Source organism: Camponotus vicinus, unplaced genomic scaffold, assembly GCF_025532165.1.
Source record: "Camponotus vicinus isolate PSW18456_S1 unplaced genomic scaffold, iyCamVici1.0 SCAF_6, whole genome shotgun sequence".
Taxonomy (NCBI): Eukaryota; Metazoa; Arthropoda; class Insecta; order Hymenoptera; family Formicidae; genus Camponotus; species Camponotus vicinus.
In genome coordinates, this window is record NW_028141978.1 from 212534 (window position 1) to 231010 (window position 18477).

At 31.9% G+C, this 18477-nt stretch overlaps 1 protein-coding gene across 7 annotated transcripts in view; it reads right to left on the bottom strand.

Annotated features, from left to right (window-relative positions):
* The window catches only part of LOC145972706 (A-type potassium channel modulatory protein DPP6), a 55433-nt gene that overhangs the window by 16488 nt on the left and 20468 nt on the right, over nt 1-18477 (bottom strand). For 2 of the 7 annotated variants that reach the window (XM_083101511.1, XM_083101518.1), the window contains exon 2: nt 906-1150. In XM_083101511.1, coding sequence (XP_082957637.1) covers nt 906-1007 — 102 coding nt within the window. In that variant the 5' untranslated portion in view covers nt 1008-1150. Of the gene's footprint in view, nt 1-905; nt 1151-4445; nt 4461-9193; nt 9253-14732; nt 15155-16072; nt 16189-18477 lie in introns of those variants that run through there. The other 5 variants (XM_083101512.1, XM_083101514.1, XM_083101513.1 and 2 more) reach the window with 5 other exon arrangements.

Sequence of the window (18477 nt, forward strand, 5' to 3'; positions counted from 1 at the left end):
AAGATAATTGTAAATTTGATCTTTTTCTAATTTTATCACAATTTTTTCTACAAAAAGACAGCAAGAAAATTAAATTTGTTATAAAAAAAAAACTGAATTTATAGAAACCTAACAGCGTAAATGTCTAGTGTCTATTGGATCGCTATCTTATTATCGCACGATATTCGTTATAATACCGCGCATAGTTTGTGCACGACGTAACTACGCTATTTGAACTATTATACCGAGTGGCCGCTTATACAAGTACCGATACTCAACGACAAATAATTCTACTACACCTGTGGACATGTGCGCGAAGAGCTTTAATCTTCATACAGTTCTATATTAATATTATTAATATTTATTACACTTCTATACCGAATGTCATTTTGAAACTTCTGTGGATGTTTGTGATTATTAAACCAAATGCAACATACATGTCCACACATGTACATTTGTTCACACTTGAACATTTATTACATTTCTATATTGAAGACACATTACATCTATAAATGTGTCTATATCACATCTAATAAAGCTACTTGGGTATTCTATGAAAAGATTATCACAGGGGGTTTGATTTTATGCATTCACACAAATCTGTCACATAATGTACTAAACAGTCTAGTACATTGATAATTACTAACATTAACATTCAATTTTTTTTAGATTTTTTCAATCTAGCGTAAGAAATAGTGTTCAAAAATATTAACACACAGTGCAAGATGTTAATTCCTTTTTTTCTGTCGAAATTATCTTCAACTTTTTGTAAATGTTTAAATTAATAGCCGGTACCACACTAGGGTGATTATTGATTTCCATCAAACATATATTTACATGCATTTAAACCTGATCGTAGTCCACGGAAGAAATATTCGACGATTGTTGGGAAAGGGATCACTTATTGAGCCGGTTGAGCGATTTACCTCTTTTACCTGGGCTGATTTTGAACGGGGATCGGCGACCTGGACGGTCTCATCGGGAGGCAGCCGCCAGGAGTTCCTCTCGACGTTAACGCTGGCGTTCATAGCGGCCTCCTCCTCCGCCTCCCGTATCCTTCGTCGGTCTCAGCCACTTCGTCCTCGCGCGATCGCTTCCCCAAGGTCCCCGGGGTAACCCCCGGGCTACTCCTGGGGCCGAGGTTTTATTACACCAATCCACAGTTCTTCACCTAGCAAGGAAATGAGACTTAATAAATTTTTATGTATACGTTGTACGGTAAAATATAAAGGAGCGAAAAAAATATACACGTTAAATCAATCTAACGATAAAATTACCGAATGAACTGATAAAAGTTGAATATTAAATTCAAGGAAATGGAATATTGAAGAATAATAGAGAGGAATGAAAAAGATAGGTCCTAAGTTCAAGAGTAGCAATTCAATCTGAGGTGAAACTCAATCTGAACTTCGGTACCGCAAGTTAAGCACTATATACAGAGCTAATAGCAAATTGATGAATTAAAACCGCGATCAAATTTTATTAAAATGTTGAAAGGATGAATTGCAGGAACGCTTTTGTATTTGCGAATTAAAAATTGAAAAACATAAAAAGAAATTTTCAAATTTTTTAAAACAATCTGTGATTAATAAATATTTTACTCGAATTGAATTGAATTTTTTTCGATTCTTTCTTTATTCGAGAAAAGAGCAAATTAACGATCGCTTCAACGATCGATGACGTAATTTTTCCAAGGAATTTAATATCTTCCGCGATATGATTAGTCAACGCCCCAAATTCCACGAGAAAGTTGCAGCGTTTAACTCACGATTTGTGCGGAGAAAAAGAAACTTGGTAATCTTGCTATTCCAGTTATTGTGCACTTTTTTGTGCAACTAAGTTGCAGCGAGTATGTGTTCGATAACTGAAACGAGATGAAGACGATAGAAAGAGAAAGAGAAAGAAAGAAGTACCGATTTCGGTTACCGCAAATTTATGGGGCGTAAAAGAAATACAAAGGCGTGGGAAGTAACGAGCAATATATAGAGGACAACCGATTAAAGTTTTCGCGTTCTTGTATTTCTATCGTTATGCGAATAATGTGCTAGAAATTGAGAAGAAAACTACCTGTGAAATTGTAACTGTCGTAGAATCTTATTCTAATGAGCAATAAAAACCATTTTATATCTTATCGTTAAATTTGAATTTTAATGATCATTTATTTATTCATGAAAAATTAAACACGAGTCAACATGACTGTCATAATCATTTGTCTCTCATTTTCATGCGACTATTATTATTTAGAAATTGAGAAAAAAATTATCTGTGAAATTGTAACTGTCGTAGAATCTTATTCTAATGAGCAATAAAAACCATTTTATATCTTATCGTTAAATTTGAATTTTAATGATCATTTATTTACTCATGAAAAATTAAACACGAGTCAACATGACTGTTATAATCATTTGTCTCTCATTTTCATGCGACTATTATTATTTAGAAATTGAGAAAAAAATTATCTATGAAATTGTAACTGTCGTAGAATCTTATTCTAATGAGCAATAAAAACCATTTTATATCTTATCGTTAAATTTGAATTTTAATGATCATTTATTTACTCATGAAAAATTAAGCACGAGTCAACATGACTGTTATAATCATTTGTCTCTCATTTTCATGCGACTATTATTATTTAGAAATTGAGAACAAAATTATCTGTGAAATTGTAACTGTTGTAGAATCTTATTCTAATGAGCAATAAAAATCATTTTATATTTTATCGTTAAATTTGAATTTTAATGATCATTTATTTACTCATGAAAAATTAAGCACGAGTCAACATGACTGTTATAATCATTTGTCTCTCATTTTCATGCGACTATTATTATTTAGAAATTGAGAACAAAATTATCTGTGAAATTGTAACTGTTGTAGAATCTTATTCTAATGAGCAATAAAAATCATTTTATATTTTATCGTTAAATTTGAATTTTAATGATCATTTATTTACTCATGAAAAATTAAGCACGAGTCAACATGACTGTTATAATCATTTGTCTCTCATTTTCATGCGACAATATTTAGAAATAATTTTTTCAAAAATTATAGACGATGCATATTTCACCAAACAATCGTTGTAACATGTTTTTGACATAATGTAATTAATATATCGAATATATGTCGTCATATTTATATGCCATCAATCTCTTAAGTAATAAGTGTATCTTTCTGTTCAATAATATCCTTAATTTAAACAACACGTTTTCTCGATCATCAAAAATTGCAATAAACAAGCATTATTAGCAAACATCGATGCTCCAATAGGAGTGCAAAAAAAAGAAACAAGAAACTCCCGCAAGAGGAAGCGAAACAAAGGACATTGTTCCCGTCGTGGGGGATGCAGGGGTAGCATGCTAACTCCACGTGTGACGTCAGAAGAGTTACGTCAATGGTGCGGCGGACTGTGTTGTACAGCCTCGCAGCAATGGTGGAGATGGCTGCGTTGCAGAAGGGAGGTTGTCGACTAGTTGAAAGGTCGTGGAGGCAAAGGGGGTACGCGAGTATGATCGAGGAGGATTCGCGGGTGCTGCGCTGGACGGGGCTGACGCGAAATAAGGCCGATCACCCCGGGATCCATCCCCGGATTTCATTCATCAGTCACAGTCGAGCGTGGCTCGTGCGAGCTATCGGGATTAATTTTCCGCGGTTGTGTCTGCATAGCGGAAAGGATAAAATCGAGCACGGCGCATCGATATCCGCGAACTTTCCAATTTGCCAAACTGGAACAAAATTTCTAAAAATGGCAATTACAGTGTGACGCAGTGGTCGCGCCAAGTGTATATTGATTATTGTGGGTAACGCGCTAAATTAATGGCTGTACAGTTAATAGTACGGAAAGGAAAATTATGCTTTATCCCCTACGAGAGGCAGACGATATTTTGGACAGTCATGGAATAATACAATATGTGTCTGAGATAAAAGAAAATTGTAATTAATCTTCTATATAATCATATATTTATTTTAATATAATTTCATTGAGTTTTTGAGCCATGTGGATCGTCCTATGTTTTTTTATTCCATTTATTCGATACACGTCTGTATCAGCATTATAAATCAATCCTAGTTTTCAATTATAAGAAATGCGCATAGAATAATCAAATTCTCACTGCGAGAGCCGTAATAGATCCGCAATTTCATTAACAATAAGTTTATTTCTTTTAAACTTTTTACAAATATATCCTCTTTCGCTTACGAGCTACGTAACGTTAAATTGGCTTGTTAAATATTTCATACAATGTCCTCGAAATTTTCATTATTTGATCGATTGAATATATATCGACCAAGTTTCTTAAATTGCACAATTGATTATCGAAACATAATTTCTATTCCTCCGAAAAAAATTTAAAGTTTCCTCGTATACGAAAATTTATTTCGTAATAATTATATTGTTGTGCTATATTATTAAACGACGAACGAAAGAGATGTATTAGATTGATGTATTAGATTTAGTAATTTAATTGGCTTACAAATGAATGGGCGATTTCAGATTTTTCAATCCAATTGGCATTATTCTTCTTTATGTATACCTGTAATATATAAATTTGCTTATTATGGAACATAAATATAGCGATTTTAATTTTGTTAATGACGCGAAATTTTGCAGTTTTTTTTGGTCGAGTGTATTATACTTTTTGAGGGTGGGATCTATCTTTTCTTGCTACTGTTTGAAGCAGAATGATTATCCTCGAGCCGGAAGATCAAGCAATTACGCTTCTTCGTCCCTCAGGAAATTCTAAGCTCGGCAGTTCCTTTAATTTTGTCTCTTTGTCTGTTACATTTTTTGTAAGAAACGTAGATAGCGACGCTTTCATGAAGAAAATAACAGATGTTGCAAAAATCAATATGACCTGATCTCTCCAATAGCTTCTCTCTATTCTTTCCATATCATGTCGTTAATATCAAGTATTCTTCTCTCGAGACTCGCGGAAGAAGGCGTAAAGTGTCAATCTATAACTATCAACTAACAGGTAGTTTCTATATCGCATGACTCAACTATTTATCTATTCGTGTTTTAATTTTATCAAATTTTACGACGCAAAGTTCATTCGATTAATTATTCCACAGCATTACTCTTATATTATTATTCATTCTTTTGTAGAAATTTACCTGACATTATAACTAGACACAAACATTTTTTCTAATCTTTAATTTTATGTAAAATTGATACACAATTAAAAAATTTAACTGCATATATTGTAAAGCTCATATTTTTCAAAATTTTTCGAAAAACGTATCGAGAGAATTATGTAATTACATTGTAACAGGATCATGAAAAAAATATTTTATTCCTTTTGTTTGTAAAATGATAATTCGGATAAAATAATATCACACATACACAAACACAGTGTACGCGTGAATTAATATGTAATATATGATATATTATTTTATATTTATCAGAGAAAAGCCGTGTGTTTATTTGTACAAAATATAACACGTGTAAGCATAGAGAAAATTAGATCGAAATAAGATATTTGAATATAACGTCTTATTTGCGCTTAAGATGTTTCATTTTTTTATAAAGGTGGAACAAGATAGTACAAATTTTTATTATTATTTAAAAAGTTTCATTATATTGTTATATTTTTTATTACATATAAATTTTTTACCATTATACTTAAGTTCAAATATGTCCAAACTATTTCTCTTATTTCAATTCTGTTTCTTATTATTAATTTTAATAAAGTTTGTTTCACACAATCGCATTACGTATCTCACATTTACAAGAAAAAATATGTTTTTAGGTAATAGTTTTACCATTCAATTTAATGTGTTTAATGTGTGTATAGTTTTATCATTCAATTTAATGTGTTTAATGTGTGAAAATTTGCGTCCACTGGAGCTATATTTACAGTTTAGCGGTAATAGAAACGTAATGCGTTTTTTAAATTAATATATGTATTGAAGCGTGCACGCAAATTAAATGAACGTATGAATACGAATATTATCTGTTGGATCGCCAAAACGTATAAAAATTTTGATTTCACTATTCATTTGAAGCTTGCCATTTACTTATTTCGTTAAACAGCTAGTATATTTTATTCTGTTATTTAAAAAAAACAATTTGAGAAACAAAGTGTTCATTTCTAGAAGGGCTTGAATCAATTTCGTCTCAAAGCAGTCTTGCTCGCTTGAATAGTAGAGATACGAAGGTACACATTTGCTTATGCGAATTACACGCATATGCTCTACCATGAGCAACTGATATTATACCGCTCCGAAGTGTGTGTCACGAAATTGCTTTTGCAACCGCGAGTAAATATCTGACATGAGTTTAAGTACTGGAATTAAACACATGTGTTTGCATAATTATAGTTTACATTTAGCCGTTAAAATTATTGATTTTAGCTTCATTTAAAGATGGGATATGAACGGTAACGTTTATTCGATTATTGTCGATGCTTGAGAATTATATGTGATACAAACTATCATAAACATTATTATAATGCCAAAGATGAAGATAATCAAAGATTCACTCTTTCGATAAAAAGAATTCGTCATAAAAATTATGATCGGATCAAGATCACAAACAAAATTTCTCGATTATATTGATCGCTGAATACCTATCATTTTATTCAACTAAGTTGAATGAGGAGGATTTGCTATTATTTTCTCAAGGAAATCGAAGTCTCGTAAATAATATTGCACTCCTCGCGATGCACGTGCATACGCATAGCGCATGTCGATTCCTCAAGCATAAAGTGAACTCTCTCAACTGCCGGTAATCAATGTCTGCTTACGCGGAAATGCAGTTTGAAAACAAAGCCATTTGTCTGTCCCTGAGCGAAAGGGATGAGCATCGCCCGCGCAAAAAACGATGACGAATGCGGTGGAATGAAGCTAGCCTTGCACTTTGACGTCGATGATGATCCTGGATTCGCTCTTTTTTCCGCTAGAGGAAAAAGATGAATCGCACTGACAAATTGATGGTTCAATACCATCTGTATATTTCGTATATATATGATGAATATTTTAATGAAAATTGGGCTCAAACTTTAGCAGCGAATTATCTGATGAATGATTTCTCTTCGATGAAAATTTCATTTGACTTTGCTCATGTTTCTTAGATACATTAAATATCTTGGGTAATTCGAATTAAATTTTATAGCCCTTGTACATTAGAATATTGTTGAAGAAAAATCTACTTTAAATAAATGAAAATTATCAATTTTATAGTTGAGTTAAAGATTTTTCTTTTCCTCAAGATAGGAAATTTTCACGTTTGAAAAAAAACGATCTTAAAGTTTGATGTGATTCTTACGAAACATCTTGCACGTGTATACTATACATGGAACTCGTTCATCATACGCGATCAATCAATATGATGCATGCAACGATGTATCTTGAGTGCAGTTCGTGCAATAGATTGAGGAATAAGTTAAAAAAACAACTACAAGGACACTGAAACGAGATCTCCAAGGTTGTGCAGAAGAATGACGTTGATAAATGGCAAATAATGCCGTAATAAGTATCAATTTACATAATATAAATGCATTGAAATAATTGCGAAATACATTACACAAATACATTACAAATTCTTTCTTATAATTACGACAAGGATGACAATATTGTAATTTTTTATTCCCTTAATTTTTTTACTATAATTATAAATTTGTTCGACTATTTTTTGCTAAAAATTTTTTGATGATAAACAAAAGTTTAATCAGATAATTTAAAAATTAAAATAAATATAAATAAAGTAGGTAATAAAAGCTAATATTAAAGTTAAAATTTAAAAGTTAAAATAACATATATAATAGTAATTATATGAATGAATAAAATAAGTGATAAAATAATCGGCGTTAAGTGTACTTTTTATATATAGAAGAATAAGCACAGAATTCTTTTTATTATCTTACAGTCGATTATGTACAGAGAACGAAAGATTTATCGTTCGGTCTCGGAATCGAATCTAAAAAAGACAATTACTTAAGTATAATAGTTTTAGCTAATCGTTACAAAGAAAGCAAGAGTTGCACTGCAAAACATTTTAACCAATTGCTACGTAGAATTCATTACGGTAAAATTATCTGATTTCGTTTCCGTTTCCGTTTCCAATCTCGTCAACGAAGATGAATAGATTTTCCTATACACGTTATCTTTCAAAAATCCACGTATAAAAGATAGATCGAGGTATAAATCTGCAGTAATCGCGTTATTGAAGCTACCTGTTGTATCCATACTCGATGTAGCCGATCGATTTGCTTGAGAGCGATTTGCTCAACAAATACCGTATTAAGGCCTAGCATGATCCGATACCAATATATCGACATTCATCGGACTCAATATTTGAATATATATATAGATATATAAATATAGAGATAAATTTCTCGAGTTTATATACAGGGTGTTCTAAAAAGGTATGTCAAAAATTTAAGGAGATATTCCTCACACCTGAAGGATGAAAAAATGTTATATGGACATAGGTGCGGAAATGCTTATTTCAGGAGTTATGTTGAAAATACTATTAGCTGTATTACTTACACAAGGAAAAATTTAGGATTAATTATTGTAGACGACAATCGTTTAATTAGGCTTATTTACATTTGGTTTTAATGTCACTGCAGGTTGCGAGACAATCCGCTGTACGCCAGGCATTTTTGAACGTGTCCGTGAATCGATGCGTCGACGTGTCACTGCTTGTATTCAGGAAAATGGTGAACATTTTCAACATTTATTGTAACATACTCAAGGTCACATTAAAACCAAATGTAAATAAGCCTAATTAAACGATTGTTGTCTACAATAATTAATCCTAAATTTTTCCTTGTGTAAGTAATACAGCTAACAGTATTTTCAACATAACTCCTGAAATAAGCATTTCCGCACCTATGTCCATATAACATTTTTTCATCCTTCAGGTGTGAGGAATATCTCCTTAAATTTTTGACATACCTTTTTAGAACACCCTGTATATATATATATATATATATATATATATATATATATATATATATATACAGGGTGTCAGGACAATCTCTTCCCAAAAAAATACTCTTGTAGCTTACCTCGAGAGCTTTTCAAAACACTATAATAAAATATTTTGAAAAGCTCTCGAGGTGAGCTACAAGAGCTTTTTTTGGGAAGAGATTGCCCTGACACCCTGTATATGTATACTTGAGAGATTATTCGCGTACTTAGATAATATAAAAAAATTTGAATAATATGCCAAATTCATAAGCTTGGATATGTAATCTAGATACGAGAAAATACTTGCGTATTCTTAGGATTCTGCGAACTCCACCAAACTTGAGATTGTTATTCGTGTCAGGAAGATCGACAAGAAGCAGAAACGCGCAAAGACGGCGACGCGCGTCTTTACGCGCGACACAGAAATAAAACGAGAGATGACCTGGCTCGTAACCAAGATGGTTAATCTCGCGCATCATGCCGGACCGATCCGTTCGATGCTTATACAAATCCGTGGAATATCTCGCCATATATGTTGCATACATGGCTGCGTGCTGCAGCATGCAGCCATGTTTACAAATCGATTTTCTTTACATGCGTACGATATCTTTTTGTCTCGTGTAGTAGAATCAAAGTCAAACTTGCGATTTTATCTTATTGAATGAGTTATTTTGAGGGATGTTTTAGTATAATGATTAGACAGGGATGAGGATTTTTCTCATAATCTATAATAATGTGAAAGATATTAATTCATTATTATTTTAATTATATATAATTATTTTATATATTCAATTATAATTAATTATTATAATATAAAAGTACAATATCATGATTTCTGTGGTCAGAAAATGCTTCTTGTAAATTAGGTAAATATGAAGGGATGAACCATAAATTGTTCTTGCCGAAAATTTAATTTTAGGAATAAATTTTCTACACGTACAAATTTGTGATGAATTTTATTAACTAATAATATTCAAATTTTTGAGATGACTGGTTTTTAAAATTGCATAATATAGTATGATACATACGTCAACTCAAAACATCAAATTAATCGAAGCACTCTCAGCAATTGACGCATTAATTAAACGTGAAATTTTTTAAGTCAGTAATATAAAGAGAGTATCTAATGTAGAGAGAATATCTAACTGTGCATTATGACAATGAATCCCGTAAGACGCATTTTTTTCTTGAATTACATTATTTTCGGAGTTTTCAGCAGAAAGAAATTGAAACAATTGCATTTTCGCGCTTATGTTCAACTTGCGGTTTATTATCATTATTATTTTTCACCGCGAAAAGATTTGGACAAGTAAATTGGTACGATATTTTTTGTCGTCATGTCCAGATAATTTAATCTCTTGCGCAATCACTTTGCAGGATTTTAACTTAAGCTCCTTGTGAAGCATCTATATTTCGCGAAAATGGTGATATCAGCTCGCGCGGCTCCTGTAGAAATCCATCTTAGTTTCGTTGCAATTTAAATGTTTCGCGTTTTCGATTCGTCTATATACGTAGTTTATTCGCGATAACGCATCATGCAAAGTTTCAATCTTCCCCACAACGAGAGTTTGATCCTTTCTCAGAAACTTTGCGCTGTTCGTTTCCCAAAATCTTTCTCTTTATATTGCTTTAACTAAATGATGTTTTCCGGACTAATCATGGCAAATAAATTGATATTTTATATTTCTTTTCTTCAATTATCTCTATTACTTTATAATTATAGCTCAACTTCATGGTACATACACAGTTTCTACAGTGTGTGCAGAACACGGCAAATAAACATTTTGTTGGAACGGAATGCGCTATACAATATTTATGAATGTCTCTTAGTTTGACCCTTTGTTTATTACACGCTGTTATACCATATGATTGTAACAATAAATATCAGAGTATTCGGCCACGTAACAATTAAAACTGTTTATCATGTTTTCAACATGGCTGGTATTTAGTTCCGTTCTTTAAAGTTAAATTATGACGCATATACAGGGCTGTTATAGAAACGCATTCTTTTTTTAAAATTGGTTTTATCTTTCTTTTATTTTGATGTATTTGATCTTTTTCAAGTTTTATCAAAGAATAGTTTATATAACATTAATATTATATATGCGTGCATGCAACAATCTAATATATTTTGTCATTCAACAGCGGATATCGAATATTTTAGCCGACTTAAAACACATGATGTAATATGATGTTTATGGCTCCGTCGCATATATTTTATGACGACAGTCTTTTCCGTTTGTATTGGCCTGGGTAGAGATAGTCCTACCGTAACCCACCCTACATATTTACGATGTTTGACTTTTATAAGCACACGAAGTACGATGAATACGATCACGGAAGATTAAAGTTTCTTTCGATTTTGAATATGGCTTTTTGCCAGAGATCGTATCAGACATTGAAGGTCTTCCTTCTTTTTGTGGTCTTCCCATTTTGTCGACGAAAATCACAACCATAAGGAAATTAAAAATTTGGCGAAGATACGCTCAATATAATGTGGAAGTGACAAAGGTAGCAACAAAAATTAATTAGAGAAAATACACGGTGTAATTCGCGCGTAAATTCAAGAATAACTTTAAAAACTAGTTCAGGAATCTCTCTTACACACACACACACACACACACACCTTATAGAATCCATCAAAACGGCGGATGTCTTTTTTCATGTTTCTTTTTCTAAATTTTTGAATCTTTTCAGTAGCTGTGTTTATATCTCTGTGAGTTTATTCGCGTAGGACGCATTTTTGGCTCGAAAATCAGTGCAAAATGTATTTTGAATGAAATTGTCGAAATTGACTAAAGTAACTTCTTAATTGTCCTATTTTTCAATAAAATGCAATTTATTATGCCAATAATGAGATGATTTACATACAAATTATGCCAAAATAATTGTTATAAAATATTATACTGACGTAGCATCCCAAAAGTTAATTCGAAAGAATAAATGAGTTCTGCTCTTTGCATTATATTAATTAATTGGATAGAGATAAGCATCGAATCGTTGCGATAATGAATATTCTTTTTGTAATAAATTTATCATTAAATACACGAATTTATATATTTGATTTTTGGAAATATAATTTAAAATTTGAAAATTAAATATTCTTCCTAAGAATGTATGTGTTATCGTTATTTTCGTTATTTTTAAACCAATTTAATTTCTTTTTTTATTTTAGGATTAATTCTCCATAAAAAGTTATTATTCCATTAATAATAAAGACAGAGAAAGTTTGGACAATTAAATATTAATAAGTTAATTACATAAATTCCCTTTTGAATATGATGATATATCGAGGAGGAAAGTGGAGAAAGCTAGAATTGCGAGAAAAAGGTTGTCGAGAAGAATACAAGCTTTCATATAAAATTTTGTTCTTTTGCATTCTTTTGTTATCGTATGCATGGAATATGAGCAAAGAAATGATAGTGAGAACCGGAGAAAGAGAGAGTGCAATGTAAGAAAATGCACGCGATACAATGCCAGCAATGCTGAGGATTCTCAGATTTCCGCGGAATGCATCCCGCAAAACTCTTCGCTTGTGTGGAATTTTCTAAGCTCGCATACACACATGGTACTTGAATGCCCATAATTTCGCGTCTGGAATTAATTTGTGATTTAGAGGGCGAGAAAGCATGTACTAATGGAGTGGATTTAGCTATTTACAATGTCGTTGCCGGACAACAGAAGAATAGAGAATCCAAAATTGACAATTAACATTGATTTATCTCAAAACTTATCATACATGCTAATTTCATAGAAAATCTAATTGATAATAATTATATTTGAACATTCAATAAAAGAATAATTTGTTTATAATATAAAAAGATGATAACAACATTATATTTTCATATTTTCTATTTGCACAATAACACGTTTTACTCTTTTAGATAAAGAGACTTTGAAGATAAAAATATAAGATATATCTGAAACTAATTTTCTCTTTCTTTTTTCTTCTGACGATAGTATTTAAGGTCTATGCATGCAAAATTTTCTCGCAAAATGTTCCAAGAAGATAACATCATTTACATCAGAACAAAGTTGCTTTCAGATAATTAATTTCTTTGTTTCGTAGCATATTCTACAGACAATAACGGACATTTGCACGAAATTTTTTTCTCTCATTTTTCTATTATTTAAAGTCTTTTGTGTTGTCTTTATGTACATTAATCTATAAGATTTTATTTATGCGAAAAAAATTTGTTAGTAATAAACAGATCTTTTCTCTTATTCGCGAATTTTGATTGTTTAAATTAAGCATTGAACAAAAGTCAACAAGACAAAATTTAAAAAGTTGATGAAACCAGAAGCGTTGATCTAATGTTGATCACAGATAATCGTCTTTGATTGTCCTTTCCACTTTTCCATATTCCAAAAGCTATTTTTTTGTGTAATGAGGAAATATTTTAAATTTCCTGTTATATTTAAGCGATCGACTAAAGAGTGGATGTCATCTTGTATGCTGGAGAGTCCTCATTTATAATCGCTTTTATCATCTCAAGCTATTATGTATTTTCAAGTGCAATAGAGTAATAATCTACAATTTATTGTCGATATTTATTATCCATATTTATGATAAAAATCATCGTCGCTATACGATTATCGCGCTGTTATCAGAGACAGATTTGAATTGTCAAGATTAATTATTATGATATACATGTTTACATATGTGTGTACGCGCCTTTCAAATTATTTGAGATAATTACAAGGAATTTATCTCACCGCTACCGTTTTCTATTTACCTCACAAAATTTACGCAATTCCCGCTGAAATTTGCATATGAATAAGATTCGCTTTTGATGATTTAAAATTCTTATAAAGTGTTGTTCTTTCTTTCTGGCGCATTTGCCTTTAGCCTTTTATTCTCGATGCCAATAATAGTATTGTCTTCATGAATATTAAACGAGAAGGAGAGAGAGAGAATGGCAAAAGAAATAGAGTGGCTAGCTTTATATATTTCGAAAAGAGAATACGCTGCATGCTAAATCAGTATTCTATATAAATTTACAGATCCGCTTGAGAACTTGAGATTTATGGCTCCGGCATTTCGCGCGACGTAGCTATTCCGTTAGCAAAATCTGTGTGGATCGGATATTCCCTCGTGATTAGTAGGACTGATCGAATACGTCGCGCGACGTAATGAAGTGCCATATCGGCAACGGAAGACGTCGGTGGTTACGGGACAGCGAGCGAAGGATAATATCTGCGTTCGGAGTTTGAGCGCGGTCAGGCGCGTGATTAATTGCCCGAGTCTCTCGAAACGCTGACTAAAGGCCAGTTCCGCAGGTCTGGCACGTCGACCGGCTCGCGAAATTAATAACGAGCAATGTAGATGAAAGGTAGGCTTAAGGAGTTTCCTTCCGATACCACACCCTCTACCTCTGTCCCCTGTTCACCCCAACTGCAACCCCGATCTCCGAAGACTCGTCATCTGTCACGACTATGTGTCAGCGATTTCTACGGGGAATTATAATCTGATGCCTCGTTTCCCGGGACGAGAACACGAGAAAAGCGACTTTTTTCATCAATCATTTCACAAGCAATTACGCTAATAGTTAGTTAAAATATATGTTAAAAAAAGTAAGATGTGTTTTCTGGAAAAAATTGTCTCAATTATACATTGAGATATTTTAAAATTTATCAATCTTATTATTTTATTTATGTCGAAAGCTAGCAGATATTTTAAATATAAAATTTTAATATAAATAAATATAAAAAAATATAAATATAAAATTAATATAAAAATTAAACAAATATAAAATTTCAATATACACATGTGGAAAGGCAAAGCGTCCATGGATTTTGGATTTTTTTTTTAAGCAACTCATATTTTTAAAACAGAACAGACTTACCAAAAGATTTTCTAATATCCTTGATAACTCGCATTGGTACAATCTATATCTCTTCGACCGAAAAATAAACGATGATTTGATAATAATCTTCTTACAACGAATTTGTGCGCGAATTTTACCACCACCAGCTTATTCTCGAAATAACACGATAACATGAACATGATAAAACCATTATTGGAGAAGAACGACGAGAAGTGGAATAATATTGAATCAAAAATTGTGAAATATAGTTAAATCGCACTAGCACTCACTTAACATAACACAATTTTAAAAACATATAAAAGACTTGAAATATTCAAGAAAGAGTTAAAAGATAATTGGCTGGCATGCCAAGAACTAACACGTAATAAAACGAGTCATGAGTTTATCCTAACGATTCATAGTTAAATCTGACAACACACGAATCGATACATATTTATTATTCATTAAAACGTGACTCGAATGATGTTTATCTTCGCGAAAAGCGATTAAGCAGATCTCACAGCCAGATATTAATAACTCAGATCGCATTCGTCGTCACGTGCTCTTGGGCTCTTCTAATAATATCTCATCTATTCTTACCAAAATGCATTGCGGTAGGTTTACGAGCTTTCGCGACACTAAATATTATCAAACTATTAAACTAATTGCAAAATTATATTATTACTCGAGCTATAGCAACAATAATACAACAGGAATAATAATATGAATCAATGTATACACGTGTGTACTCAATAATGTAGAGTGTATAGTGTATTCATAAAATTCCTTTGTGGTTTTGAATGAATACAGTTTTTGAATAAATTGCGTTAGATGCATGCATTGTATTTCAATTTTTGCTGTGCATGTGCGCGCGTGTGTGTATGTGTCTGTGTATTAAGATATATTATCAAATTATACATATATATATACACTAAACTAATAATGTATAAATTGATTGGAAATGATCCAATTGTTAGATGAACATTAGAATGTTCCAAGTTTCTTGCCATGCTACAAACTCGTTTGCATACTTCCACCATATCTATGGCTGCTCTCAGATGCTATTTAAACTTAAGTGACTTTGTGTTGAAGAGCTTTAAGCACGCTAATTGAAAACAACGAGTCACCAAAGCGCGGCCAAAACGCGGCCACAGGCGGGCTAACTATATGGTCGAGATGATTCGCATGTGGCCCATTTAAGCAGATCAGAATAGCGTGAAAACGACGATAAAAATTTTCAGAGGATTCTCCTCTATTCCATGTGTGTAAAACGCGAAAAAATTCCTCGTTAAAACATTGGATCGATTCCTCGATAAAAACATTAGACTGATGTCGCAAGGAGCAACTTTAAGTAAAATTTGTCTCCCACGCAAACTCACACAAATTATTATTATTAGGTAAATGCGCACAATCCAAAACTGCAATCCTTTCTTTCTCCTTCATTGTTAAACACTGATACGTCCGATCATCGACTGTTCTGAAAGCTCGATAGTTGGATCATTCGCTCGTAAAACTATATTGGATCGCATAAAAATACGCGCGCGTAAAAAATAATCTCACAATCAACATCGTTGGCAGTGGCAACACGATATCGTTGATATTTAAGATGTTGTGTCGGAGAAAATATTCTCGAAGAAACACAAAGCGCTCTCTCTTTTTAACGTAACGAATCATAGACCGGATCTATGGAATATCGGCATGTCTCGGTAAATTTTATGAATCGCAAATTTGTAAATCATTTCACTTGTGCAAAAATTGCACCTAAACGTTCACAATAGATATTTTATTCTTTACGGAATCTCGATGTATAAATTCAACTTTGACATACATTATAAAAGCATAGCAATGAATAGATTGAAAACAGATTCAATCATCCGTGTATTCAAACATTTTGAATATTCGTATCCGTTTTGAACGTCCATCCGCGATATATTCGAGCGAGTGATACAGTAGAAATAATCGTTGTAAGTCAGCCACAGGGCAAATCGCGAAGCATTGACTGATTGCAATTGCAACTGCATTGAAATTTCTCACGGTCGAGCACGCTCGACCCGAACAACATCGTCTTGACTTTTTGCGAAACTTGACCGATCGAAAGAATTCTCGGCTCCAAGAAATTCATCGTTGTTACACATTTCTCTCTCATATTACTCCACTTTTATCAACTTAAAGCCACCCGAAAGTGGCTCTCACGTGCGCTGTGTGCAGAATTTTACAGATGTTTCTCACGATATTATATATCACGAATACATATAAAAAGGTTATTTATAAAATTTTACATAAATTTTAATGCACATGTTTGTGTAATGATTAAATTTATGACAAAATTGCCAAACAATTATTTAAATGATCGATTATTCGCAATTATATTAATTTTTAATGTTTAATTTAATGTTTGCTTAATTGCTTTAATTACATCGCAATCCCGCAGTCCTATTAGAAAATGCATAAGTACATTATAATTTATATTAAATTTTATTAATATACTTTCATTTGCATCACATTGAGCATTTATCACATTAATAGCATATTATCATCATTAATGATTTGATTATACTTGTTAATATCATTTATTGATATTAAAGCAGATTTATTTTCATACTGTATTATAAAGATATAAATTTCAAGCAAATTTGTAATTTCTTGTTGAGAATGATAATTACATTAATATTAAAAAACTATTTCTAAGTGACTGTTCTCCAATATATTCTATATTAATTTAAATTTCTTTTCTTAAAAATCATAATGTACAGCTTCGATTTTCGTGCTAAATTACTTTTTAGCAGATATTTTCGAAAATAAAACTTACATTAAGGAAAGGAAGAGCACACAATTTTTGCAATGTAATTAGAAGAGCGTTGGTCTGATTCATTCGTTACTTCTTTTCGAATAGAATTCTGAAAGTGGCTTCGAGCTTGCGATTGAATAAACATTCCGTCTAGATTTTTCCGTCTCATTTTCCGTTTTCTCTCCTTGCGTCGCTCCGCTTTGTTTTTTTACATTTATCTTCTTTTTCTCTTCCTCTCTTTTCGATTTCTCATCTTAATCTCGAAAGCATAGAAAAATAAAAATTTGGAATGTCAAATTAAAAAAAAAAGAAAATAAAAGGAAAAGCGTCAAACTTATTAAAAAAAAACATTAAATAATTGGGATAAAATCTCTTTCTCTCTCTCTTTCATTTCTACTTTCTCTCTCATAAATTAGAACTGATTTACTGCGCATTCTACTTAATGTAGCATACCATTATTAGAAAATCAGCATCGTAAAACAAGTATTTATGTAGCTGATATTCCTCGATTACACAAGATGCATTTCGCATCTCACGATTTTTGCAAAGTAATGGATTGTAATGTAACAAATAACGTTCCGACATGTTTGTTTATTTTATTGACTTCGATCATTATAGCACATTATAAACTGTACAATTATTTACATATCTAAATAATAATACAAACAAGTAATAACACTGTTAATCATTCGAACGCTAAATGCAAATCAAATTTATTGATCGCTTATCGGATAACGGATGACAATCGAAAACTTTTTATCCCGATTAGCGCGATTAACTAGCTAATTCGAATATATAATATGAAGATATAATAGCAATGTAATAGAATATTTACATTTTTAATGAGATAATAATTTATATATTAATGTATCTTATTGGAATTTTACTTTTGTTCTAATAGGATATAACATCAAATTTTATTCGTATAGAACACGATGGATGTTTTGTGTTCTCATCATTTTGGGATTTATCGAAACACCTCTAAAGCGCATCAAG